General features: G+C 40.1%; 1 protein-coding gene across 5 annotated transcripts in view; it reads right to left on the minus strand.

Moving 5' to 3' along the window:
- CCDC192 (coiled-coil domain containing 192) overlaps positions 1–27,264 on the minus strand; it is a 231,702-nt gene that overhangs the window by 35,598 nt on the left and 168,840 nt on the right. Inside the window, exon 7 of one of the 5 annotated variants that reach the window (XM_024995055.2) lies at positions 25,756–26,808. The exons of the other annotated variants lie outside the window; for them this stretch is intronic. Within the exon in view, the coding sequence (XP_024850823.2) occupies positions 26,786–26,808 (23 nt within the window). The 3' untranslated portion in view covers positions 25,756–26,785. Of the gene's footprint in view, positions 1–25,755; positions 26,809–27,264 lie in introns of those variants that run through there. 5 annotated transcript variants of the gene reach the window in all.

The following is a 27,264-nucleotide window of genomic DNA, read 5'->3' on the forward strand; positions in this document are numbered from 1 at the left end:
AGCCAAAGTATTGGAGCTTCAGCATCAGTCCTTCCTATGAATATTTAGGGTTGATCTCCTTTAGGATTGACTGATTTGATCTCCTTGCAGTCCAAGGGACTCTAAAAAGGCTTCTCCAACACTACAGTTCAAAAGCATCAGTTCTTTGGCACTCAGCCTTCTTTATGATACAACTCTCACATCCATACATGACTGCTGGAAAAATCATAGCTTTAACTAAACGGACTTTTGTCAGCAAATAATGTCTCTACTTTTTAATACACTGTCTAGGTTTGTCATAGCTTTTCTTCCAAGGAACAAATGTCTTTTAATCTCATGGCTGCAGTCACCATATGCAGTGATTTTGGAGCCCATGAAAATAAAGTCTGTCACTATTTCCATTGTTTCCCCTTCTATTTGCCATGAAGTGATGGGACCGGATGCCATGATCTTAGTTTTGTGAATGTTGAGTTTTAATCTAGATTTTCCACTCTCCTCTTTCACCTTCATCAAGAGACTCTTTAGGTCCTCTTCAGTCTCTGCCACAAGGGTGGTGTCATCTGCATATCTGAGGTTATTGATATTCTTCTGGCAGTCTGTGGATTCCAGCTTGTGCTTCATCCAGTCTGGCATTTCGCATTATGTACTCTTCATAGAAGTTAATTAAGCAGGGTGACCATATACAACCTTGACATACTCCTTTCCCAATTTGGAACCAGTCCATTGTTCCATGTCTGGTTCTGATTGTTGCTTCTTGACCTGCAGACAGGTTGCACAGGAGGCAGGTAAGGTGGTCCCATCTGGTGGTCCCATCTCTTTAAGAATTTTCCACAGTTTGTTGTGACCCACACAGTCAAAGGCTTTAGCATAGTTAATGAAGCAGAAGTAGATGTTTTTCTGGAATGCTCTTGCTTTTTCTATAATCCAGCAGACATTGGCAATTTGATCTCTGGTTCCTCTGCCTTTTCTAAATCCAGCTTGAACATCTAGGAATTCTCGGCTTATGTACTGTTGAAGCCTAGCTTAGAGAATTTTGAGCATAACTTTGCTAGCATGTGAAATGAGTGCAATTGTGTGGTAGTTTGAACATTCTTTGGCATTGCCCTTCTCTGGGACTGAAATGAAATCTTTCCTATAAAGCTCCTTAATTTGTCTTTTGGTGATTTAATTTGCAGACTCCATTAACTAAACATAAGAGTATAGAGCAAAGCTTTTCTTTCCCTACACTAGTATTCACCTAGTTGAGGAGTAAATTATCTGCCAGTTCCCTCACTACCTTGCCTAAACCATGTAAGACTATTATGTTCTGTAGCACTGGGCCTCACACACCCCTGGTCAAGGTGCATGAGGAGAGAGGTAAGAGAAAACTAAGGGTTTTTTTGGTTTTTCTGGACTAAGCTTAGGGAATGTGCCTAGTTAGTATTGCTTGAGACTTTGGCCTTACTGCAAGAACGTGCTCCAGTGACCTTTATAAAAAGAATACCTTGAAGGAATTTCACCGATTTTATCTTGCCCACCCTGATACTCTCATTGGTACCTCGTTTCACTTGCCATTTTTTCATGTTAAGAAAACAAAGTCACTCATATCTCCTTTGACTCTCTGTTGTTGACCAACTGGTCCTGAAGGTGGACTCATGAGTTGGTTTGACAAAGCTTACAAATATGACAATAAGGAAATGGTAAAAAATAAACATAATCAAGGGCCCTCATAGGAAGGAAGCACACAATCTGGGCTAGGGTAGATCAGCAAGGGACTAAGTTAAAATAGGATTGGGATGTTGCAATAACTACAGGGTGGTGGGGGATGGGATGAACCATCAGCAATGCATGGAATGGGGACAGATAAAGGTAGCAAAGGCCTGACTAATGTGGAGCACTGAGGAAGATTCTCAGAGATCATGCTCTTCTCCTGAGTTTTCTCTGAAGCTGGCACAGAAACAACCTTCTTCTGTCAGCCTGTCAGTAATTACTCAAATATTTTTGTTTTAGTTTTGCTTGTGTTTACTTTTTGTATCTAAATGACTCTTCAATTTTCTTTATTAATTTTCAGGCTTTTTATGTTCACTTATCAGTCAAATCCATAGGAATATAGTTTAAAAGATTCCCATTACCTCATATATATAATTTTTAAAAATCTTTTAGTTTTGTATTGCTGCTGCTGCTGCTAAGTCGCTTCAGTCGTGTCCAACTCTGTGTGACCCCATAGACGGCAGCCCACCAGGCTCCCCCGTCCCTGGGATTCTCCAGGCAAGAACACTGGAGTGGGTTGCCATTTCCTTCTCCAATGCATGAAAGTGAAAAGTGAAAAGGAAGTCGCTCAGTTGTGTCCAACTCTTTGCGACCCCATGGACTGTAGCCTACCAGGCTCCTCTGTCCATGGGATTTTCCAGGCAAGAGTACTGGAGTGGGGTGCCATTGCCTTTGGGTATAGCCAATTAACAATGTGTGATAATCTCAGGTGGATGGTGAAGGGACTCAGCCATATATATATGTGTATCCACTCTCCCCCAAAACTCCCCTCCATCCAGGCTGCCGCATAACATTGAGCAGAGTTCTATGTGCTATACAGTAGGTCCTTGTTTGTTATCCATTTTAAATATATGGGCTTTTAATATTTTAAATATAGCAGTGTATGCTATATTTAAAATAGCACACTCATTTCTCCTTTGACTCTCTGTTGACCTTCCTCCCTGAGAGCCATAAGTTCATTCTTTAAGTTTCTGTTTTGTAAATGAGTTCATTTGTATAATTTCTTTTTAGATTTCACATGTAAGAGGATGTTACAGATGTTTTTGCTTCACTTTTCAACTTACTTCACTCAGCATGATAATCTCTAGGTCCTTCCATGTTGCCACAAATGGCATCATTGTTTCATTCTTTTTGATGGCCCAGCAATATTCCACTGTATATATGTCCCACATCTTCTTTATCCATTCCTCTGTCAATGGACGTTGAGGTCACTTCCATGTCTTGGCTGTTGTAAACAGTGCTTCAATGAACATTGGGGTGAACATATCCTTTCTGACCATGTTTTTCTCTGGGTATATGCCCAGGAGACCTCACACACACAAACTCTTGCTAATCATCAGTACAAATACAAATGAGAGACAGTCGTGGGAATAACCACCTAAGCATTCCTTCTTTGACCTAGGTTTATCCAAAATAACTGCACACCACTGATGATTATTCATGCCTTCATGATTTTTGTAATAGAATAAACATAATTCCGTTGTGCTTATGCATCTGAGTTTAGGGTGTCGCCTTTCTAAAAGGAATAGACACCTTCAAGAAAAAGAAGGAAAGGAACGCTGATGATGCAGGAGCATTCAGATGCTTTTTTCAACAGAATCCTACACCACTATTCCAGTTTTAGAGCAATGAAGAAACCAAGGCACAGCCAAATGCTAGGATTAGCAGAGCTGGGAGTCGGATGCCAGTTTTTCCATTTCTCTCCACTCTCTGCTGTTTCTCCTGAGAACTGGATCTTCAAGGCAAATGTTAAAATGTCTCTGACAAATAATGTATACACCAACATGTCACACTAAACATCTGTGGATGCAGATGCTGTTGGAACTGCTGGGGAGTTTTTGCTGGGGACCAGAAGCCATTACTTAAGTGTCCATGGAAACATGACCTTGAGAATAACCACCAAGGAGACTACCACTCCCACACAGTTCAGAGCTCATGCCCCTTTATGCCTGTTCCCATTCTATGGGACATCCACACAAGTAGGGAGTTTCAGTAAATATTCAAGGATAAACATGCAGACTGTCTTGAGAGTTTTCTGTGTTTTTAAAAACACTACAAATAGAGAGTCTGGTCCTGCAAGGTCAGGATCAGGCCTGTGTCTTTAACCTGAGCCCAACTGCCCTCCCCAGCTCACAAGTGAGAGGTGAGCAGATGCTTGCTGGGTGGGTTTGAAGGGATAGTAGTTTAAGGCTCCATTTTTCTATTAACCCTTTTTCTCATTCTGTGTGTGTGCATGTGTGTGTTGTGGGATCGCCTTTTACAGTTATGGCTGCCAGCTGAGAGGCTGTGTTTATATTCTATAAGATTAGGAACAGGCCCTTGTCTATTTGACACTGCAGCTTGCTGACTAAGCCGGCACCACTGTCATCCCAGAAACTCTCTCTGAAGGATTCCTCTCCTGTGAACATCATGTTTCCTGATGGGGCCTGGTCAGCAGCCTCCGAGCAGGGTCTGTTTTGCTGCTTCTGAAGACGCTTTAACCTTTCCACCAATCTCCTTGCACACCCTCCTCTCCTGGGCAAATGTCTCTTTGAAAGGTTGCTTTGCGGTCCTCTATTCACCTGTGTGGCTTGCCAGGTGGTGCTAGTGGTAAAGAACCCTCCTGCCAATGCAGGAGACACAAGAGACAAGGGTTCAATCCCTGGGCGGGGAAGATCCCCTGGAGGAGGGCATGGTAACCCACACCAGTATTCTTGCCTAGACAATCCCATGGACAGAGGAGCCTGATGGGCTATGTAGTCCATAGGGTTGCAGAGGGTTGGACACAACTGAAATGACTTAGCACGCACACAAGCATTCACCTGTGTATGAAACATTTCTTTTGTTTCATTGGGAAGAAGTCTCTCTATGCCCTGCAAATACAGAAGAGACAAAGACATAATTCCTAACTTTTACTCGAGTTTGAAACCACCAGCATTCTATTACTCTGGAAGCAAATTTCAAAACATGTCTATGACTCATTCCTCATTCACAAACTCTGCATTTTCTTCCTAAAAAGCTTGTTGACTCTGAGGAGCTTGCTCCCTGAATTTTATCACTGCCCTGGAATCCAGAAGGCACCACAGATAAAGCAAAACTGAGTCGAGGACCCGCTGCTCACAGTGCAGATTTGTCCTCACTATCTATGACCCACATGCCCTAGAGTCACAGTGGGGATTAGAAAACCATAATTCTGTTGTATGTACTGAAAGGCTACAGAGGGACCCTGGCTCCATTTCAGTGAGGGTGGCTTCCATCTTCCTACTTTCCCTCCCTGACCTTGTCAGCAGGATGGAGTGCTCTGCGCAGAGCTGGGAATGGGTCCTGAACAAGGCCAGTACTTCCACAGCCTGAGTGTTTCATCGTCTCGCTTGCTGGGCTGTGTTCAAGCCTCTCTTTCTACCCTATTGCCTCTTGTTCCTCCACCTCCCTCATTCCTGCAAAGCAGGCTACTTCTGCCTAAAGTAGGGCATGAGTTCAGGGTTTTTTGCCCCTCAAATTACTGCATGTATAAGCCAACTATGAAACTCTGAATCAAGTAACTAACTCAGGTCTCCCCTATTAACTGATATTTGGACCATGTTAGAAACTCTTGCAGGCCATTAAAACATACTCTAACATGTTTTAAAGCTATCCAATTCCTAAATTCCTGTGTTAATGACGAAGTTAACATTACTCTTGTAAGTAAGCCATTACTGTTATATTGTTATACTACCCTGTATGTTAAGATCCTCCTTGATATCAAGGAGGGTCTTTTTAAAAAAATTATTTTATTGGAGTATAGTTGACTTACAATGTTGTATGAGTTTCAGGTGTACAGCAAAGTGATTCATATATATATATATATTCTCATATATATTTTCACAGTATTTTCTATTATAGTTTGCTATAGGATATTCAATATTGTTCCCTGTATATACATAGGTCTTTGCTTGGTTATCTGTTTTATATATAGTAGTTCAGTTCAGTTCAGTCGCTCAGTTGTGTCCAACTCTTTGCAACCCCATGAATCGCAGCACGCCAGGCCTCCCTATCCATCACCAACTCCCGGAGTTCACCCAAACCCATGTTCATTGAGTTGATGATGCCATCCAACCATCTCATTCTCTGTTGTCCCCTCTCCTCCTGCCCTCAATCTTTCCCAGCATCAGGGTCTTTCCAAATGAGTCAGCTCTTCACATCAGGTGGCCAAAGTATTGGAGTTTCTGCTTCAGCATCAGTCCTTCCAATGAATATTCAGGGCTGATCTCCTTTAGGATGGACTGGTTGGATCTCCTTGCAGTCCAAGGGACTCTCAAGAGTCTTCTCCAACACCACAGTTCAAAAGCATCAATTCTTCGGCGCTCAGCCTTCTTCACAGTCCAACTCTCACATCCATACACGACCACTGGAAAAACCATAGCCTTGACTAGATGGACCTTTGCTGACAAAGTAATGTCTCTGCTTTTCAATATGCTATCTAGGTTGGTCATAACTTTCCTTCCAAAGAGTAAGCGTCTTTTAATTTCATGGCTGCAATCACCATCTGCAATGATTTTGTAGCCCGAAAAAATAAAATCAGCCACTGTTTCCCCATCTATTTGCCATGAAGTGATGGAACCGGATGCCATGATCTTAGTTTTCTGAATGTTGAGCTTTAAGCCAACTTTTTCACTTTCCCTTTTCACTTTCATCAAGAGGCTCTTTAGTTCTTCTTCACTTTCTGCCATAAGGGTGGGTCATCTGCATATCTGAGGTTTTTGATATTTATCCCAGTAATCTTGGTTCCAGCCTGTGCTTCCTCCAGCCCAGCATTTGTGTATGTTAATCCCAAGCTCCTAATTTATCCCTCTCTGCTTTGTTTCCCCTTTGGTAATGATAGGTTTGTTTTTGAAGTCTGCGAGAGTCTGTTTTTACTATGTGAATAGGAAGGTCTTAATTACTAGATAGACTCATATCAATTAATTCCTTCTGAAGCCCACTAACTTGTGTTCTATTGTAAAAAAAAAATTACTTTTGAAATAAAATACATTAAATATTTTTACATCCTCAAATGGTTTTTTAAAAAGTACTGTCATAAAGTAGGACACCATTCTAATGTAAAAATTTGAAAGATAATAAAGGAATGAGAAAATTTTCCAAAGGCTAATCCCAGGAAAAAAACTGAAAAAAGAAAACACTGCATATGCCCCTTTTCTAAAACTGTATTATTCCATGTATATAGGAGTTTAGTTTCCACGCATGTGTGCTAAGTCACTTCAGTTGTGTCGACTCTTTGTGACCCTACGGATTGAACTCTGCCAGGCTCCTCTGTCCGTGGGATTCTCTAGGCAAGAATACTGGAGTGGGTTGCCATGCTGTCTTCCAGGGGATCTTCCCAACCCAGGGACTGAACCCTTGTCTCTTGTGTCTCCTGCATGGGCAGGAGAGTTCTTTACCACTGGTGCCACCTGGGACGGTTAACAGAGAATATTAAAAGTGCTCCAAGGTCTTATCTCTTCTCGCAAGAGTGGCCTGATGAGATGTACCTGCTTTTATATCAAAAGAATTGCTCTATTGTAAGTCCTCATCACCTGAGAGCCTTAACACATTCAGAACTATCCTACTGGGAATTCAGCTCAATGCTTTGATGAAGTCTTTCTTCCTTACTGTCTTTAATGTGGTGTTACTTCTGTAGAGTTTCCATATAGATTAATTGTGAACAGACGTCATATTCATTTTTGGCAATCTCTTCCCTTGAAGAAACTAATTTTCTTTTTAATTTTTTGAACTGAATATAGAATTTTTCTCTTTGAAATTTCTTTAAATCTGATAAATGGATTCTGATATAATACAGCACACGAGTTCCAGTTCCATTTCTGCTGCTGCTGCTAAGTCGCTTCAGTCGTGTCCGCCTCTGTGCGGCCCCATAGACGGCAGCCCACCAGGCTCCCCCGTCCCTGGGATTCTCCAGGCAAGGAACACTGGAGTTCCATTAGGTGGAAACAAATAATGGTCACATGTAATGGAACTACTGTGAAACAGTGTTCATCTTGTTTGTTTGATTATATTAAACATCTGCCTAAAATGTATAGAAGGTGAAGGATAAAACCTTGAAAGAACACAGGTTTTAGGGAAAAAACACAAAAGAAGTTGACTTAAAGTTTGAAAGTAAAGTTATTAAATCTTCTTCTGGACTTGGTTCAAAAAGGAAAAAAACATTTTCAATTTGAATTGAATCTTTTTATTTTTTCCAGTTGAAAGAAACCATTCTTTGGAAAGAAGAGCAGTAGAGTGGGTAGCAGATATTATATATTAGTAACTAGTCACCGTGGTAAAAACATCAGATTGAGCAATTGCGTTTAGGTAATTACATTTAGAGCCACTGTACTGCATCAGTCATGATGTCTTCTTTAGATTTGTTTGTCTGATTGTCTTGATTTGTTTTTCTTTTTATCTCCCATAACTCACACAGCAGAGAACACAGAAAAAGAGAGACAGGAATCAGTGACCACAGGAAATTTCTGGTTTCTGATGGAAGGGGAACAGAATACCATGATTAAGGTCTAAAGCTTAAGGGAAGAAGTGAAAGTCTGAGGAGTCACTGAGGTAGATCAACTGTGCTATCATAAAAAAATGTGAATTTCTGCATCTCAGGGCAGACATACTAAATCAGAATGTCTTTAAAAAGGACCTAGGAATTTAAATTCCACTAATTCTCCAGGTAATTCTTTGTATGCTAATATTTGAAATCCAAATGAAGCCAGTTTAGAGATTCTTATTCAAAAACACATACAACACCTGAATGATTAGGCCTTATTCTAAGAATACGCTTGTAACTTAAGATCAAGCTAAGTAGCAACTGATAATCAGTAATATTTTGTCTGAGTTGGCACTGCTTTTTACCTAAGTATTTCATTTCTGATGAATCTTGCTGAATATTATGTTTTTGTGTTTATTCATCTTTTAGGAAGTACTTAATGAACTAATACTCATTAAAGACTTTCTCAAATGGAGAGGCATAGTTGACTAGAACATCTGGGTTCTGAAGCTAGCTTCAGTATTTTGACTTCTCTGGGCTTTGGTTGTTCTCTTCTGTCAAATATCAGTTTAGACTAAATTAGGAGCTGTGAAGTTAAGGACAGTGGGTGGAACTGGCCTGGCTAATGCTTGAGGAGTGACAGGAGGTGTGGCTGCTGGAAAGGGGCTGGCACTCTGCAGCTCTAACCACAGGCTGCCAAGAAAGAATTCAAACTCAGGATTGCCTGCGTGTCCAGCTTTTCAAGAGGTGTTGGAAATCCTGCTTGTAAGATGAAATCTGATTGTTAAATAGTTGCTACTAATGTAAGATATCTAACATATAGCACAGGCCAATACTTTGAAGAACAATGCAAACATTTTGGTTGGCTAGATTTAACCTGTAGGCTAATTCATGGCCTTGTTAAGATCCTTTCTAGTTCCCAAATCCTGTATATCTTCTGTTTCACAGCTTTTCATATTGCCAAATCTAGGCACCTGGAGATAACCTAAGTAGTAACTAGGAGAAGCTAGTTGCAGTGTGTTTATTTATAGACTAAATTCTGCTTCGGTGTAGGACATCTATATTAGTTTCAAAGGGATGATGCTCACAAGGTATTTAGCAAAGCAGATGCCTGATGGTAGAAACTTAAATTGTCCATCCTCATTAACATGTCATGGCTAACGACTGTGTCTATGTAAGTGAGTTAAGATTAGAGAGGACTAAAGAGGCTGAGCAATCAGATTGCCTGTAGTTTTCAAGTCTATCATGTAAGTGGTAGGGCCTATGTTTCCATGTCGTGTACATATACAGTGAAGATAGCTACTTAAGACAAATAAGCGTTTCTGCTATCTCTTTTACAAATCAAAGTCTTCAGGAATTTCTATTTACCTCTCTGTATAATTCATTCAGCCTTTGAAAATTTGGATTTTTTTCATCTTAAATGTTGCTGCCAAGTCACTTCAGTCGTGTCCGACTCTGTGCGACCCCATGGACTGCAGCCTACCAGGCTTCTCTGTCCATGGGATTCTCCAGGCAAGAACACTCGAGTGGGTTGCCATTTCCTTCTCCAATGCATGAAAGTGGAAAGTGAAAGTGAAGTCACTCGGTCGTGTCTGACTCTTAGCGACCCCATGGACTGCAGCCCACCAGGCTCCTCCATCCATGGGATTTTCCAGGCAAGAGTACCAGAGTGGGGTGCCATTGCCTTCTCCCTCTTAAATGTTAGTTAAGTCTAATGCATTTTGTTGAATATAAAAAACTAGACCATTAAATAAAAACTACAGTGAGGTACCACCTCACACCAGTCAAAATGGCCATCATCAAAAAGTCTACAAATAACAAACGCTGGAGATGGTGCAGAAAAAAAGGAAATCCTATTACGCTGCTGGTGAGAATGTAAACTGGTACAACCACTATGGAGAATAGTATGGCGTTTCCTTAAAAAACTAAAAACAGAACTACTGTATGATCCATCAATCCCACTCCTGGGCACATATCCAGAAAAAAACCATAATTCAAAAATATACATGCATCCCAATGTTTATTGTAGAAATGTTTGCAATAACCTAGACGTGGAAGCCACCTATATGTCCATCAACAGATGAATGGATAAAGAAGATGTGGTACATCGTATATATACACAATGGTACATATATACATATATATTTAGCCATAAAAGGAATGAAATAATGTCATTTGCAGCAACATGGACAGATGTAGACATTATCATACTAACTGAAGTAAGTCAGGCAAATACCATATGGTATCACTTATATGTGGAAACTAAAAAAGTAATATTAATAAACTTACTTACAAAACAGAAACAGAGTCACAGACATAGAAACAAACACAGTTGTCTAAGAGGAAGGGAGGGATAAATTAGGAGTATGGGATTAACAGATATATACCACTATCACATAAAATAGATAAACAGCAAGGACTTATTGTATAGCACAGGAAACTATATTCAGTATCTTGTGATAATCTCTAAGGAAAAAGAATATGAAGCTGTACATGTGACACTAACACAACATTGCAAATCAGTCATAGTTAAATTTTAAAAAGTCTATTGTATAATTTCCAAAACCTACTTTACATACATATCTGCAATATTGACATCACATTCCCACACATATTTAAGTATAAAGATAAAGTTCAGAAAAATTCCTTCAGTTGTATTTAGTGGTGCTTTCCCAAAGTTATTGAATTTTTACCCCTTGTGTTGAAATCCTTTTGCTATACTCAAGTCCTGGAAAACTTTAGAAGTTCCATTTGGCATTGTACTTAATACTAACTGACTCATTTGATATTTCCAAATTATTAAAGGCCTGAATATTTATAGAAGGGTTACCACCCTCTCTGCTCATTCACTCGTTTTCTTTTTTTGAGAAGAACTTTACTGACTGGGGGAAGCTTTCAGGGTACATTGAAGACATACTTGGATTGAGATGGGCATCCTTGTTCTGCCATGAACCCTAGGATTTGGGTAGTAAGACCTGGCATTTGTTGATTCTCTCTGTGCCAGATGCTTTTTGAACATTAATCATAACCTTACAACCATCCTGCATTACAAATGTATTCCTGTATTACAAGTGAGGAGATTGAGGCTTAGAGATAGTAAGGACTTGTCTGAGTGATCAAACTGGGATCTGAACCTAATTCTGTATGGTTCCGATGTTCATATCCTGTGCATTACTTCCTGGTGCCTCCCAGTATTCCAGAATGGAGAGAGGGTTTTCTGGGCCCCAGTTTTCTCATCTATAAAACACGGGAGTTGAACAATATAATTACTGAGGTCTGTTTCACTTTTAACATCCTATGCTGATATTTCAGGGCTTTCTGTTACAGAGAGTATGACTCATTCTTAGGCGAAACCCCCTTTGGATGTTTTCAGATACCTCAGATCCTGGCTGAGATTTTCAAACAGGATGTTGACAGATATACTTAATATTAATCTTGTCTCCTGTGGTATTTGGATTCCTGCCAATTCTTTGTCACTCAAAACAATGGAGAGCATTATTTTCTCTGTTCTTCTGTTTTCGCATAAGCCTGCTCTATACTGTTTCTCTTCCTAGTCCTGAGCCATGGTTTTATATTTAACCAGACCTTTGACTTAAAAAAAAAATCTTTATTTGCTCATTTGTACAACTATAATACAGATTTCCAAGCCTTTTTTAAAATCCACAATAATCTAGGTTTTCTTCAAAACATCTTGTAAAACGATGTCACATATTTCTAAAACTGGACAAAAATGATAAGGTGATGTCAGAGGATCACATTGCTAGTTTCCAAGTGAACTAGTAGAGTTAGGGAAGGTAAAATTTAAATTCTCTCCATATTATCTATGAATCTGAAATAGATATACATACTTGCAAGTATCAGTACTTCTGATTTTATAGGGATACTTTTTGAGCTCACATAGATTAAAGTATTTGGAATTCTAAGCTGCATCTCAACTAATGTCTGCATCTTAGATACTAAACCACTTTGTATAAAAGTTAGAAATGTATAGATAGAATTGCCCTTGCTACTTCTACCCTGGGATTAATCTATCTAATGATTAGGCTTACATAGTAACAAAACAGAACAATGACAACAAAAAATAGCTCCTTGATTATCTCAGGACTGTCTAGCTTTTCTTTTGAGATAGTAAGGTTCTAAGACTTATTCTGTAACTTAGAGGCTTTCTCTATTTTCTCTGAAAATGTAATGACATCAGATAATTGTACAACTTAATTTTGAAAAAAAAAAGAACTTAAAAATCTTAAAATAATTATTATTGTAACCAACATTCTTTATGGTTTGTTTCAGCCTTAGTAATTTACACAACATCTTTTATTCTCATTCCTGATGATGATGGTCTGTTGAAAACCAAAATTAGTTGAGCTTTCTTTATGCATGACAATAGCACTAGATATTGTGGGAAGACACAAATATGCTAAAGATGCTAAAGCTCTCAAAGGGCTTGTGGTATAGTAGGGAAGAAATGAACCAAAATTGTTAGGTAAGCTGAAAGATGATAAATACCATTAAAAGAGCATAAATAAGTGCCTAAGGGGAATCTGAAGAGCTGGGCCTTTCACCTTAGATTTGAAGATCAGGAAACATTTTGAAAGGGACATCAGGAATTAGGGGAGGGTGTTCCAGAGAAAAGAAAGAAAACCAAGATCTTCATGACTTTTGTTATTTGGTCCATTCTTTTTAAATTTGCTTCTGTATCCACCCCCTCTTGTGCATATCTCTCACCACGGTTAACTCACATTTATCATTTAAGACTGAACAGGGGCCTCATCCATCAAGATTCCTCCTCTATCCAGTAGGTTAAAGATTCTAACTCAGTTCGATTGAGATAAAGTCTTCTCAAGTCCTTCTCAAGTCTTCCTCATTTTATTGAATTAATCTCCTGCCACTTATTTTCACAAGTTAGAATCCTAGGACTCATCTATGTTACCTTCATCTCCTTCCTTAACCCCCAAATCTAGTTCATCTCCATGTCTAATTCTACTTCCAAAATAATGTTTAAATCTATTTTAGAATAAGAAAAGATATATATACACACACACACACACACACACACACACATATATATATATACATATATGACATAATAGTAACAAATCTAATATCCCTGAAGTGGAGTAAGTAAATGAAGAGCAAAGTGGCAGGGGGTGAGGGTGTAAAGATACACAGGGACTAGATCAAAAGTAATATTTCAATAGTCCAGGTGAGAGGAATCGGGAGTGTGGACCATGAAAATAGAACTGAAAATTAAATACTGTTCAACTGTAAAAAGGAATGGAATTTTAATGTGTGTTGCAACATGTGTAAAGCTTAAAAACATTATATTTAGTGAAATAAGCCAGAAACAGAAGGATAAAACTTATAAGAAGGACCTATAGTGGACAGATTCACAAAAACAGAAAGTAGCATATAGATTACCAGGGACTGAAAGAAAAGGGGAGTTGTTATTTAATGGGAACAAAGTTTTTGTTGAAGATGGTGAAAAAGTTTTAGATATCTATAGTGCTGATAGTTACACAACATTGTCAATGTGTTAAATGCCACTGAACTGTATACCTATAAATGGTTAGCATGATAAATAGCCCATTATGTGTATTATACTACAACAATTTTCTTTTTTTTTTTGGCCGCCCTGTGCAATGTGCAGGATCTTAGTTCCCCAACCAGGAATCGAGTCCCTGCCCCCTGCATTGGGAGTGCAGAGTCTTAACCACTGGACTACCAAGGAAGTCCCTACAAGAGCTATTGTAAATTAAATCCATTTTCTCCAGTTCTATTTTCGTGGGCCACACTCCCGATTCCTCTCACCTGGACTATTGAAATATTACATTTAATCTAGTCCCTGTGTATCTTTACACACTCACCCCCTGCCACTTTCCTCTTCATTTACTTACTCCAATTCAGGGATATTAGATTTGTTACTATTATGAAAATACATCAAACTGTTTCCCTAAAACATCCCTATACGTGCTATTTTCTTTTGGAGTGTGCTCATCCTCTTCCTTTCTATATGCTTGACTGCTACTCATAGTTCACATTTCAGTTGAAATATCATCTCCTTCTTAGGAGGATTTTGCTGATCTACCTCGTCAGAATTTTCTCTACTCCAAAATTTATTTTATGTCATATAATTCCATGTAAATTCTTCGCTGCACTTATCCTAATTTGTAACTTTTTATTTATTTAGCTTGAGTAACAGGGAAGATGGTGGTGTACTGCCTAAGATGGGAGAATATAGGGGAAGGCCATCTTTGCAGCACGGTTAGGTTGAAAGAGAAAATATAAAATTAACCTGCAAACAAATGAATCTGGTGTTAAAGGGAGAGACTTGGAGATACACATTTAGAAATTACTATACTATAGGTGATATTTAAGGCCATGAGAGTAAATGAGATAATCTAGGGGAAAACTAAGATTCATAGGAAGAAGGGCCTCTGGAGCAGGTTTAGAAGGTCTTCAAAGGTTCCATAGAGTAGAATTCAACAAATTAGAGGAGTAACCAATAGGGAAGAAGAAAAACCAGGACTCTGTGATTTGACATCAGCCAAGAGTGGGAGGGAGGTGAGGAAGTGAAGACACTGCAGTTGTTTCCTTTGGAATGAGAGTGGGAAAATGGCGCCAAGTGATGAGGAATCAAAGGAAGCTCTTGCAGAGATGTGAGATACCAACATGTTCCTATGCAGATAGGAACGAGTCAGTAGAGAGGAGTGTATGATGCAAGTGTGAGATAGGGTAGATAAGTGATGTGCCTAGAGAGGTGAGAACCACGGGGTCTGGAGCACTAGTAGGAGGACAGCGCCTGGAATGAGAGGAGCGACACTTCCTCCACTGCTGACAGAGGCAACCAGAAGAACACTGGTGACAAGAGGAAGCAAGAATTTAGATTTGGTTGGTAGTGGAAAGGTGAGCATCTCCATTTGATGACCTGTGTATACTCAGGGAGTTACAGGTGAGGTCATCAGCTGGGTGTAAGTGTGGAGGAGGGAAGAAAGTTTGAGAAGAGGCAGGAAGGGACGGAGCACTTGTCTTGGAGAGGGAGAAAGCTACCTACTGAGAAAAGATCATAGCTGTTTCGCGGGGAAAAGTTAAATGCTCATCTGAGGTCTGTAATCATACAAAGTGAAAGCACGATCAGGCAGGCCTTGTTATTGTGTCAGCAGATGTGAAGAACAGAGAGAGAGGACTTCTACCAGATACTTTGTCAGGTGATGAAGAGAGTGAAGATGAATAGATAAAAAGAGGTTTAAGAAATAAATCTAGGAAGATTTCCTGAGGCCAGTTCATGGAGGACTCTGAATGTTGGGTTAAGAAATATGACCTTTATTTTACAGACAATGAGAAGGCATTGAACTATTTCTCACTATGAAAGTGACATTATCTAAATTATACTCCTGTATAACTAACCTTCCTTTAATGTAAAGCACTGAGATGGTTAACAACAGCAACAAAAGACAACCCAGTATGACCACTTGTGAAGGATCAGGATTAGATAATCAAGATCTAAGTGAAAGTAAGCAACAGTTGACTTGAACCAGACCACTGAAGGTTAAATTCTTAAGAGATTTTGGTGTCTTTGGCAACCAAAGCAACTGGATGGGAATATAGTATCAGGCTACAGGGGAGGGAATCCTACAAGCTGAATTGGGATGAGGCAGGATATTACTTAAGGTACTTGGCAACAGCTGTACATCAAGGGACATATTGATCAAGCACAGAATGAGTGAGAACCCAAGAGTCACCTTGCATATTGGAACCAAATAAATAATCATAAAGCTTTTGGTCATTGATAGGGCCGGAGGAGGTTAGGAAGTGTTCAGGAAGTAGTATGCATGATGGGCGGTGTTAGAGTACCTCAAGGCATAGACTGGCCAACACAAGGATGCTGGGTGGTAGCCTAAAGTGCTAAGTAGGACAAGGAGGCCAGCCAGTGTAGAGTGTAGATCAGAAAGGACTTTGGAACCAATGTTCAGTTCAGTTTTATAGGATGGGCCATTTTAATGACAATGTTTGAAAATGAACCCTGAGTGCTAGATTTTATGCCATCTAAATATATGTGTTTACCATCAGTGTGTGTTAAAAAGGTGAAAAGTCATAAAATAACATAGTTGGAGGTAAATCAATATCAGCTTGTTAAAATATGGTATAGAGGAATCAGAATATTTTTAAAAAGAACAATTCTTTTCATTCAGAACTTTTTTTTTAATTTATGGCATGTGGGATCTTAGTTCGACAAACATGGATTGAATCGGTGCTCCCTGCAGTGGAAGTGTGGAGTCTTAACCACTGGACCACCAGGGAAGTCCCCTGGTAATACTTGAAATCAGTCCTTGGATGTGATAATCTCCTTCTACCAGGGAGCCAGGAGCTGTGCTAGTGGTCCTACAGATATTACTGGCAATCTGAAAGTACAATCTGTTTCCTGGTAAATCTGCCAGTCAGGTTGGTTTTAAATTTTTAATTTTATAAGCAAACTTTTTCCAATGCCTAGCAGTTCATGACCATATTAAGCAACAGAGAACTAGGACAGAATTCCATTAAGTTTTATTCCGTGTCCATCCATCCAACATTTTATGACCATCAAGTATCAGACACTGTGTAAGCTGTAGATACAAAGGAAAAACAAAATGCATTTCTGTTTCTCTTCAGGGAGAGGTCTGGGCCTATCCGTAAAGAAAGGTAAAGAGAAATGTATATAATAGATGTTATGATATGGTATGCACAGAGTTTATGGGTGCATAACTCATGGGAAGGCTAGTGAGTGGGTAGGGAGATGGTAGTGGTGATGGGAGTGGTCCCAAAACACTTTGTGAAGAAGGATCAAAAGACAAGAAGGGAAGCGTCGGGAGAGGGGTAAGGGGTTAAAGTATCTTAAAAAGAGGAAATAACTAGTGCAAAGCCTTCATGAAATGAGCAGAGCGGCACTTTGGGGGAAATTTCTAATAGTTGCACATGGCTATAACATTTCAGATAGGTTTGGACCTCATTTGTTTCATGCGGACTTTTTCTCTCTAGTATAATCTTTATATATTATGTTCGTAACCCTCCCTTGATTTGAAATTCAATCAGTATTTTGTTTTTACTCTTGCTTAATGTTCATAAGCAATGTGTTTAATGGATGCATGTAATAAATTCAGAACTAATACATAAAATTTCACTAAAATAGAAATATATGTGTGAAATCAGTCATTTTGAAAAGGATAAGGATATTAATTTATTGCCTTAAATTAAGCAAGAAGAAAGTTGATGTAAGTGATACAATAAAAGACTAGTAAGTCTTTCATTTTTCTTTGGGAGTGTTTTTAAAGCAGGACCAGCTTCCCTGGTGACTCAGAGGTTAAAGCGTCTGCCTCCAATGCGGGAGACCCTGGTTCGATCCCTGGGTCGGGAAGATCCCCAGAGAAGGAAATGGTAACCCACTCCAGTATTCTTGCCTAGAGAATCCTATGGACGGAGAAGCCTGGTGGGCTACAGTCCATGGGTCACAAAGAGTCGGACACAACTGAGCGACTTCACTATAAAGACTTTTTATGTAATATTAATTAAAATTATCGTCAGCATATGCTGATGATGAAGGAAAAAAGAAAACGTCAAGCAGTTTCCATTTCCTTAGAAATTTCCTTAGAAATGCCTTAGAAATTTCCTTAAGAATTTATTCTGAAGTGAATTTTTAGCTTCTTGATGCTGCTTTATTGACAAAGAAATGAAGGTACTTAATTCTGTTTGCCAATATTCCCATATATACATCTTTGTTTAGAACCAGTTTCTCCTAAATAAATTACTTCGCTTTGGCTTTAGATCAGAAGCAACCTCAAAAGGACAGCTTTTCTCAAATTTAATTACTGACTCTTGGAACTTACACGGAAAAGTTATGGTTGTAAAAAAGAAAAGATCAGCCACTTGCATCTGAGAATGTTTATAGAATTTAGATGGATTATGCAAGGTCTGCTTCTAATATTTTCTCTTCTGATGATACAATTTTTAAAAATAAGCACTGATTCTTACTTTCAGAGTAGTCAGCTCTATATTTCCCTCATGGTCTCCCAACATTTCTCTTGGATTTGTGGTATTAATTATATTCCACTAACCTTCATTTCTAAGATTCTAAGACTTATCTGCTAAGATCCACAAATAACATTAGGTAAATATGCCATTTCCACTCTCTCATGCAATCCTATTTGAACTATAAGTATTCTGAAACTACATTTAGGATTCTGTAATATGGTCCTCGGAGAAGGCAATGGTACCCCACTCCAGTACTCTTGCCTGGAAAATCCCATAGGCTGAGGAGCCTGGTAGGCTGCAGTCCATCGGGTTGCTAAGAGTCGGACACAATTGAGCGACTTCACTTTCTCTTTTCACCTTCATGCATTGGAGAAGGAAATGGCAACCCACTCCAGTGTTCTTGCCTGGAGAATCCCAGGGACGGGGGAGCCTGGTGGGCTGCCGTCTATGGGGTCGCACAGAGTCGGACACGACTGAAGCAACTTAGCAGCAGCAGCAGCAGCAGTATGGTCCTGGTTTCAAACATTTTGGGATATGAATGTAAATTTTATTTTAATAAATGTTTTGATTTTTAGTTCTGATAATACAATCGCTATAAATATAAGACATTAAAACTTTGAAATGAGAAGCATTCTGCTTTTAAAACTCCAGGTAATCTTTTAAAAAGGTTATATATGAATTAATTAGCATTATGTATAACTACAAATAAAAATGAATAGTGTCTGGTTGTGGCATACATTACAAAAAGTAAAAGCATATTGAAATTAACTATCTTTTGTCAGAAATTTAGTTAGCTACATAGCATAAGATGAGAGGCCTTAGCACTCATCTTGGGTTAGAAAAACCTACTCACCCTAAAGAGCTATCAAAAGTGTTACTCTGGCTTGAAAGGGACTATGTTAAATAGCTGAAGTCAGAATGCTGGCATACACAGTTCAGTGTGATAAAAATTTTGCTATCCAATAACCTAATAAATATTAAAAATGAATAAGATCATGGCATCTGGCTCCATCACTTCGTGGCAAGTAGAGGGGGAAAAAGAGGAAGCAGTGACAGATTCCCTCTCCTTGGGCTCTAAAATCACTGCAGATGGTGGTTGCAGCCATTAAATCAGAAGACGACTGCTTCTTGGCAGGGAGGCTATGGCAAACCTAGACCATGTGTTAAAAAGCAGAGACATCTCTCTGCCGACAAAGGTTCATATAGTCAAGGCTAAGGTCTTCCCAGTGGCCACATACTATGGTGAGAGCTGGACCATAAAGAAGGCAGAGTGCTAAAGAATTGATGCCTTCAAACTGTGTTGCTGGAGAAGATTCCTAAAAGTCCCTTGGATTGGAAGGAGATCAAACCAGTCAATCTTAAGGGAAATCAACCCTGAAGACTGATGCTGAAGCGGAAGCTCCAGTATTTTGGTCATCTGGTGTGAATAGCCAACTCATTGGAAAAGTCCCTGATGCTGGGAAAGATTGAGAGCAGAAAGAAAAGAGGGCATCAGAGGATGAGATGGCTGGATAGCCTCACCGATGCAATGGACATGAACTTTGGCAAGCTTTGGGAGATGGCCAGGGACAGGGAGGCCTGGACACTGCAGTCCAGGGGGTCTCAAAGAGTTGGACATGACTGGGTGACTGAACAACAACCTTATAAATTTAGGATCTTTTAAGATCATACTAGGTTTCTATAGAATGAAATACATTTTATCCTATTGACCCAAGTCTTGTAATGCTTGTTCTGCCTTTGAGGACTCCTAAGAATTCTTGTTTTCATCCATGCATGAAACATACATGTATCTCTCCACCGTCTCTCCTGCGTCCTTTTATTGCCTTGACCTCGGAGATTCGCCTCAGAGTTATAATTGATCACTTCCTGAAGATACAAATTCTGTTTGTGGCTGAGAGCATTTCTCTTTTCTGTTTGACAAGTTCTATTCAGAATTCCCTGAAACAGGAAGAGGGCTCCCTCTTTATTCACTAGAAATTGCTCAGAAAAAAAAGGGACCTTTGTAAAATGCTAAGGCTGTCATCCTTGTGGGGCAGATGTTCTAACAGTCTGCCCAGGTTGAAATGACAGCTTGTCACGGCAGGACTTCAGGTCTTCCTGGAAAATCACAGGGACATTCTCTGATCATTTCTGGGATTAAGGAAAGCATCTGCAGAAGAGCAGTGGTGTTTTCAGATCTTGTAGGCACTGATTAGTATGCCAGCATGATGAACACTCTTCTCCTGGATCCAATCCATATTAAACAAATCAGGAATAATATTGTTCCTCTTTCTTTACCTCTTTCTTTTCTCTTAGTTCTATGTTCTTTGTCCAGTATCAAATTGTGGTTTAATTTGATTGGAAAAAATTAAAGGTGTAATAGGGTAATAATCTGTTCCAAGGTAGTATATCTTTAATAACAAATATTCTTCCAGACTACTACATTGCATGTAGGTATCTAATGTATGCATAAGAACATAAACCTAACACAGTCCCACTGACCAGAAAGAAATCCCATGTCTTCAAACAGAAGTTTCCCACCTGTCTGCTATAGTCTGGTCCTGTGCATCTTTTCTAAATTTGATCTGATGAGGTCAAGCTCCCCTCACACCCCTCATTCCTCCAAATTTATACATATGACTGATGTAGCCGGCCTGTAACTTCACCCTTCTATCAGGAAACATTGAGTCATTAAATAAAATAGCATTGTGGTTTCTGGGGAATACACGAGAGAACATTTTTCACTTTTTCTACTTTGGCACCAAGAGTTTTTTGTAGCAGGAACAGCTGCACCAGTATCTATAGCTGACTGACAATTGTTTGCAACCTCAAGCTCTCCAATTCATCTTGTGTTGACAAATCTCCATCTGCTTTGTTTGACAAAGGAGTGCTCAAAATTTCTCTGTACATTTCTAATTTCTTGGAAGGACGTATCTTCCTTCTCTGCTCTGGTCTGGGTTTTCTTTCTTTCTTTCTTTTTAAAGCAGTATTTCCAAAACAGCACATTCTCTTCTGGTGATCATAACAGTTTCCAAGGTTAACTAGGAAACCTTTGAAATTGATCAAGCTCTAATTCCCATGTGCCTTGTCTGACATTTAGCTGGTGCTTGCCCTTTCATCCAAACTCTCTGGATACAGGAGCCAGGAGACTTAAAAAAAAAAAAAAATAATAAAGCTATTCCTAAGGGATAGACAGAAGGAAGGGAGCACCATTTCCTGATAATAGTATAATTCCAAAATTAGTCTCAGAAACAAAGGAGGGAGGGGGCCTTGACATCATTGAATTCCCACAGCTGGTATAGCTAGCAAATACTGGCTGTCACCCAAAAATTTCAGAATGAATCTTCTTACCCTTTGTTAATTATAAAATAAATAGATTTCCAGACTTTTTGCAAGGAAGGGCTTGAATATGCAGTTTGAAAATGATAGGGAGAGAAAGAAGAGAAATTTTGTACTTTCCTCACAAGATAAAACTGATCTTCAGTTCATGGCTATCTTCGCCAAGTTTATGAACTTTACCTAAAATAGATTAAAGGGGACAGTGAGAGGTTTGTTGTTTTGTTTTGGTTTTCTGTCCAGAAACTTTTTGCATCTTCTCTCTGGTAATATCCTCTAGTCCTTGACCTTTGGCACATGACCCAGATGTGGCCTCTGATAAAATCCTGTTGTCTTAGGTGCAGCAGGTGATGCATGGATAACATTGTGGTACAACTATAGTCAATCACATGTCTTCCTTGAGATTTCTGTATCGAATCTGTGAGAAATAAGTTGTATTCCCTTTGTCATCAGTTAGTTGCTTAGTTGTGTCCGACTCTGCAACCCCAAGGACTGTCACCCACCAGGCTCCTCTGTCCTTGGGATTTCCCAGGCAAGAATACTGGAGTGGGTTGCCATTCTCTCCTCCAGGGGATCTTCCTGACCCAGGGATTGAACTCAGGTCTCCTGTGTTGGCAGGTGAGTTCTTTACCACTGAGTGGGGAAGACTTCTGTTCCCTTTAGTTCAGTACAAATTAAGGTTCTTTGGTTGCAAGTATAAGCCTAAGCAGACTGCTTTAAGCAAAAAAAGAAGTTTATAGGAAGGATATGAGAAAGCTCTCAAATATTGAAAGAATGCTTAACAACCCAACCTTGTGAAGTTTGTCAAATATCAGAAGCTCAGAGACAATTTCTTCAGGGAGCAGGGCCAGACCTACAGGATGAATTAACTCTAGCTTTTTTCTGCCCTTCTTCATTCAACTCAGTTCAAGATTCACATTCCTGAAAAAAAAGCAAGTGTCATTGGCTCAGTTGGTCACAGGCCTTTCCCTGGGTCAAGTAGGAAAGGGACAGTGTGACTGACAGTCCCAACAGACCACAGAGAACAGGAGAGGCATAGTTCCCCAAAGGAAAACCATGCTCCTGTTACTAAAAGAAAGGGATGTTGTTCTGAGCAGGCAGAAACTGATGTTCACTAAAGATTGACAAGTCAAGACAGCCAGAGGATCTTTCCTGATCTGTGCCTGCAAGAGGTCAGATGGGGTCAAAGAAGACTCCAGAAACTCTGTGCTCAGCCTCACTGCCAGCCTTCAGTTCAGTTCAGTTCAGTCACTCAGTCGTGTCCGACTCTTTGCGACCCCATGAATTGCAGCACTCCAGGCCTCCCTGTCCATCACCATCTCCCAGAGTTCACTCAAACTCACGTCCATCAAGTCGGTCCAGACATCTCATCCTCTGTCGTCCTCTTTTCCTCCTGCTCCCAATCCCTCCCAGCATCAGAGTCTTTTCCAGTGAGTCAACTCTTCGCATGAGGTGGCCAAAGTACTGGAGTTTCAGCTTTAGCATCATTCCTTCCAAAGAAATCCCAGGGCTGATCTCCTTTAGAATGGACTGGTTGGATCTCCTTGCAGTCCAAGGGACTCTCAAGAGTCTTCTCCAGCACCACAGTTCAAAAGCATCAATTCTTCGGTGATCAGCTTTCTTCACAGTCCAACTCTCGCATCCATACATGACCACTGGAAAAACCATAGCCTTGACTAGACGGACCTTTGTTGGCAAAGTAATGTCTGCTTTTCAATATGCTATCTAGGTTGGTCATAACTTTTCTTCCAAAGAGTAAGTGTCTTTTGATTTCATGGCTGCAGTCGCCATCTGCAGTGATTTTTAGAGCCCCCAAAAATAAAGTCTGACATTGTTTCCCCATGTATTTCCCATGAAGTGATGGGACCAGATGCCATGATCTTTGTTTTCTGAATGTTGAGCTTTAAGCCCACTTTTGACTCTCCTCTTTCACTTTCATCAAGAGGCTTTTGAGTTCCTCTTCACTTTCTGCCATAAGGGTGGTGTCATCTGCATATCTGAGGTTATTGATATTTCTCCCGGCAATCTTGATTCCAGCTTGTGCTTCTTCCAGCCCAGCTGCCAGCCTTAGCAGCTCATAAATTTCTTTTTGGTTAAACTTGTTTCATTTTGGTTTCTGTCACTTGCAACCAACAAAGTCCTGAGTGACGTCTAGTTTTCACATGAGTTATTTTTAGGCCTACAGGTCTCTACAATGTCCTTTTGAAAATTAGAACCACTCCAGATTTGTACATATAGAATAAGAAAGATCTTTAGGGATCTTTGTGCAATAAGATCTCTAAGCTTTTCAGGGACTCCTAGGCAGTTGTTTATCCTTGAGGGAACTTCTGAAATCAATGAGAAGACTTTGGCTTTGGGGTTCTATTCCAGGAAGTGGCTCCATTTCAGGAAGAACTCAGTGGACAAAGGAAGAGGCAGCCTGATGGGTAATCTCTAAATGAGACAAGGGATTATAAAGATAAATATAAGCTATTACCATGAGGTAAATACAAAAAATCCTGAGGGACTTGTTACACTTAGAAAGTACACCTTGAAGTTATTATTCGTATTCTCTCGTGGTCCCTACTGTTAATTTCTGGTGGTTATTGGTCTAGGTGTAAAATACCCTACCATGGAATAGCTTCTTTAAGGATTCGGTAGGAGTGCTTAAAAGAAAGCTTCTTTCTGCAAATGTAGGGATAATTATGTGGGTGGGGAAATCTCCACCTTTTGTTTCCCTGAGTTCTTGTTCCTTTCCAGCAAGGCAGTAACACCCTTGGCAACAGTAGGGAAGTGCTGGCTGCCTTTTTGTGTTTGACCAAATATCAAACCAAGCTTCATGCAGTCTGATGCCAGGTGGTGAGCAGAGCTTATAACAAAGTCCCAATGGTTCAAACTGTGAGAACCCAGAGTCCTTGTTACTGTCTTAGGAAATTCTAGGTAGACTGGTAAATAAAAATCTGTGTTCAGTGGTGGAAGAAGTATGTGCAGAACTGTTGGTCAAGTAATTGATTCCTAGTCTGAGGAACACCAGCCTTTCAGAGAGCTGAGAGACAGTAGAAGAGGAGAAGGACTGCATTGTTTAAAAAACCAGACACAAATGGACAGCTATTCAAGACTAGTCTTACTCCAATAAATAGTAACATGACTGGCTCTCTAAAAGCTTGGAATTCTACCAAGGCAAGATTTTATTTAGGCCCAAAGCATTCTCATTAAAACATACTTACACTCGACAGGGTGTTACATCTTTGCAAGGATTGTTTTAATCACTATGTTTTTTTTCTAACTGAGATAAAATTCTCATAACATGAAGTTCACCATGCTAACCGTTTTCAAGTGTACAATTCCGTGGTCCTCCTATATTGACAGTGTTGTGCAAGCATTGTCACTACCTTATTCCAGAACATTTTTATCACCCTCAAATCCCATTTTTCTTAACATCTAGTTGCAATAGGAGTTTTTCTCCCAAGAAGGTTTGGGAAAGGAGTAATAAAAAGGAGAGGGGGTTTGGGTTGTGTGCCTGGGGATGGACATCATGATAAAAGATACTCTTTAGAATGCTGGTTAGAGTTGGCTCTGGGGTTTTGTCAAAGAGATGTATCTCCTGGCTTTCATGATGGTATAGGACAGCAAGTCCTATTCTTAAAATTAATGAGATAGTGTTTAAAAGTAATTTTCAGTTCAGTTCAGTCGCTCAGTTGTGTCTGACTCTTTGCGACCCCATGAATCGCAGCACGCCAGGCCTCCCTGTCCATCACCAACTCCCGGAGTTCACTCAGACTCACATCCATTGAGTCAGTGATGCCATCCAGCCATCTCATCCTCTGCCGTCCCTTTCTCCTCCTGCCCCCAATCCCTCCCAGCATCAGAGTCTTTTCCAATGAGTCAACTCTTCGCATGAGGGGGCCAAAGTACTGGAGTTTCAGCTATAGCATCATTCCTTCCAAAGAAATCCTAGGGCTGATCTCCTTCAGAATGGACTGGTTGGATCTCCTTGCAGTCCAAGGGACTCTCAAGAGTCTTCTCCAACACCACAGTTCAAAAGCATCAATTCTTTGGCGCTCAGCTTTCTTCACAGTCCAACTCTCACATCCATGCATGACCACAGGAAAAACCATAGCCTTGACTAGCTGCTGCTGCGAAGTCACTTCAGTCGTGTCCGACTCTGTGCAACCCCAGAGACGGCAGCCCACCAGGCTCCCCTGTCCCTGGGATTCTCCAGGCAAGAACAATGGAGTGGGTTGCCATTTCCTTCTCCAATGCATGAAAATGGAAAGGGAAAGTGAAGTCGCTCAGTCATGTCCGACCCTCAGCGACCCCATGGACTGCAGCCCACCAGGCTCCTCCATTCATGGGATTTTCCAGGCAAGAGTACTGGAGTGGGATGCCATTGCCTTCTCCGATGGACCTTTATTGGCAAAGTAATGTCTCTGCTTTTGAATATGCTATCTAGGTTGGTCATAACTTTCCTTCCAAGGAGTAAGCGTCTCTTAATTTCATGGCTGCAGTCGCCATCTGCAGTGATTTTGGAGCCCAAAAAAGTAAAGTCTGGCACTGTTTCCACTGTTTCCCCATGTATTTCCCATGAAGTGATGGGACCGGATGCCATGATCTCTGTTTTCTGAATGTTGAGCTTTAAGCCAACTTTTTCACTCTCCACTTTCACTTTCATCAAGAGGCTTTTAGTTCCTCTTCACTTTCTGCCATAAGGTAATTTTATGTTACTGAAAAGTCAATCCTGTGACTAGCCTGCCTCAAAAGTGTCTGGCTCTGTTCAGACCCTGAGTCCTCAAGAAGCTTGCCCTGGGATGTACCTGTACTACCTGGGAGTGTCATCATCTTCTTGTTTGACTTGTTCTTTTTTTATTAATTAATTTTCATTGCAGTATAGTTGTCTTACGATGTTGTATTAGTTTCTACAGTACAGCAAAGTGAATCAGCCATATGTATACATGTACCCCCTCTCTTTTTGCATTTATTTCCCACTAGGACACCGCAGAGCACTGAGTAGCGTTCCCTGAGCTGTGCAGCAGGTTCTCAGCTTTATACATAGTGTATATATGTCAATCCAAATATCCCAACTCATCCTACCACCCTCACACTTCCCGCTTGGGGTCCGTGCATTTGTTCTCCACGTCTTTGTCTCTTCTATTTTGCAAATCAGATCATCTATACCAACTTTCTACATTCCACATATATGCATTAATATATGATGTTTGGTTTGGGAGAGTGTCTTCTTAATGAGAAGTAAAACCAAGAAATGACTTAACGTTGACACGGCTTTCAGTGGGACATTGGGAACTTGCCTGTGGGATAGAGACATACGTTATTTGATATACCAGCTGTGCATATTAAGAGAAAATAATGAAAAGGGAAAAAAATCCAGAGGAGTGCATTCCCTTTAGTGTGCTAGCTTGAAATCTACTAACCAGGTCCTGAATGTTCTGGTCAAGGATTCAAGCTTTCATCATAGCAGGTAACTTGATGCTAATGTGCCAGGACTCAACTCACTCACGTCCTTTACAAAGTAATTTTCTGCTCCAAAACCAAAGGAAGCAGATTGACTTGAAATATAGCCTTAGATTTCTGCATACTAATGTTTACCAAAAGATGGACTCAAGCTTTGAATGGGTACAATAGGCATTTCACTGAATTCTGAGAGTAAATTAAACTGTAAGCACTTCAGGTGCCAGCTGTGGGAAAGAGGCAAGGAATCAGCCCTGGACTGTGATTATTTGCACAAAGTGAAAATCAACAAGCAA

Source organism: Bos taurus, chromosome 7 (genome assembly GCF_002263795.3).
Source record: "Bos taurus isolate L1 Dominette 01449 registration number 42190680 breed Hereford chromosome 7, ARS-UCD2.0, whole genome shotgun sequence".
NCBI classification, from domain to species: Eukaryota; Metazoa; Chordata; class Mammalia; order Artiodactyla; family Bovidae; genus Bos; species Bos taurus.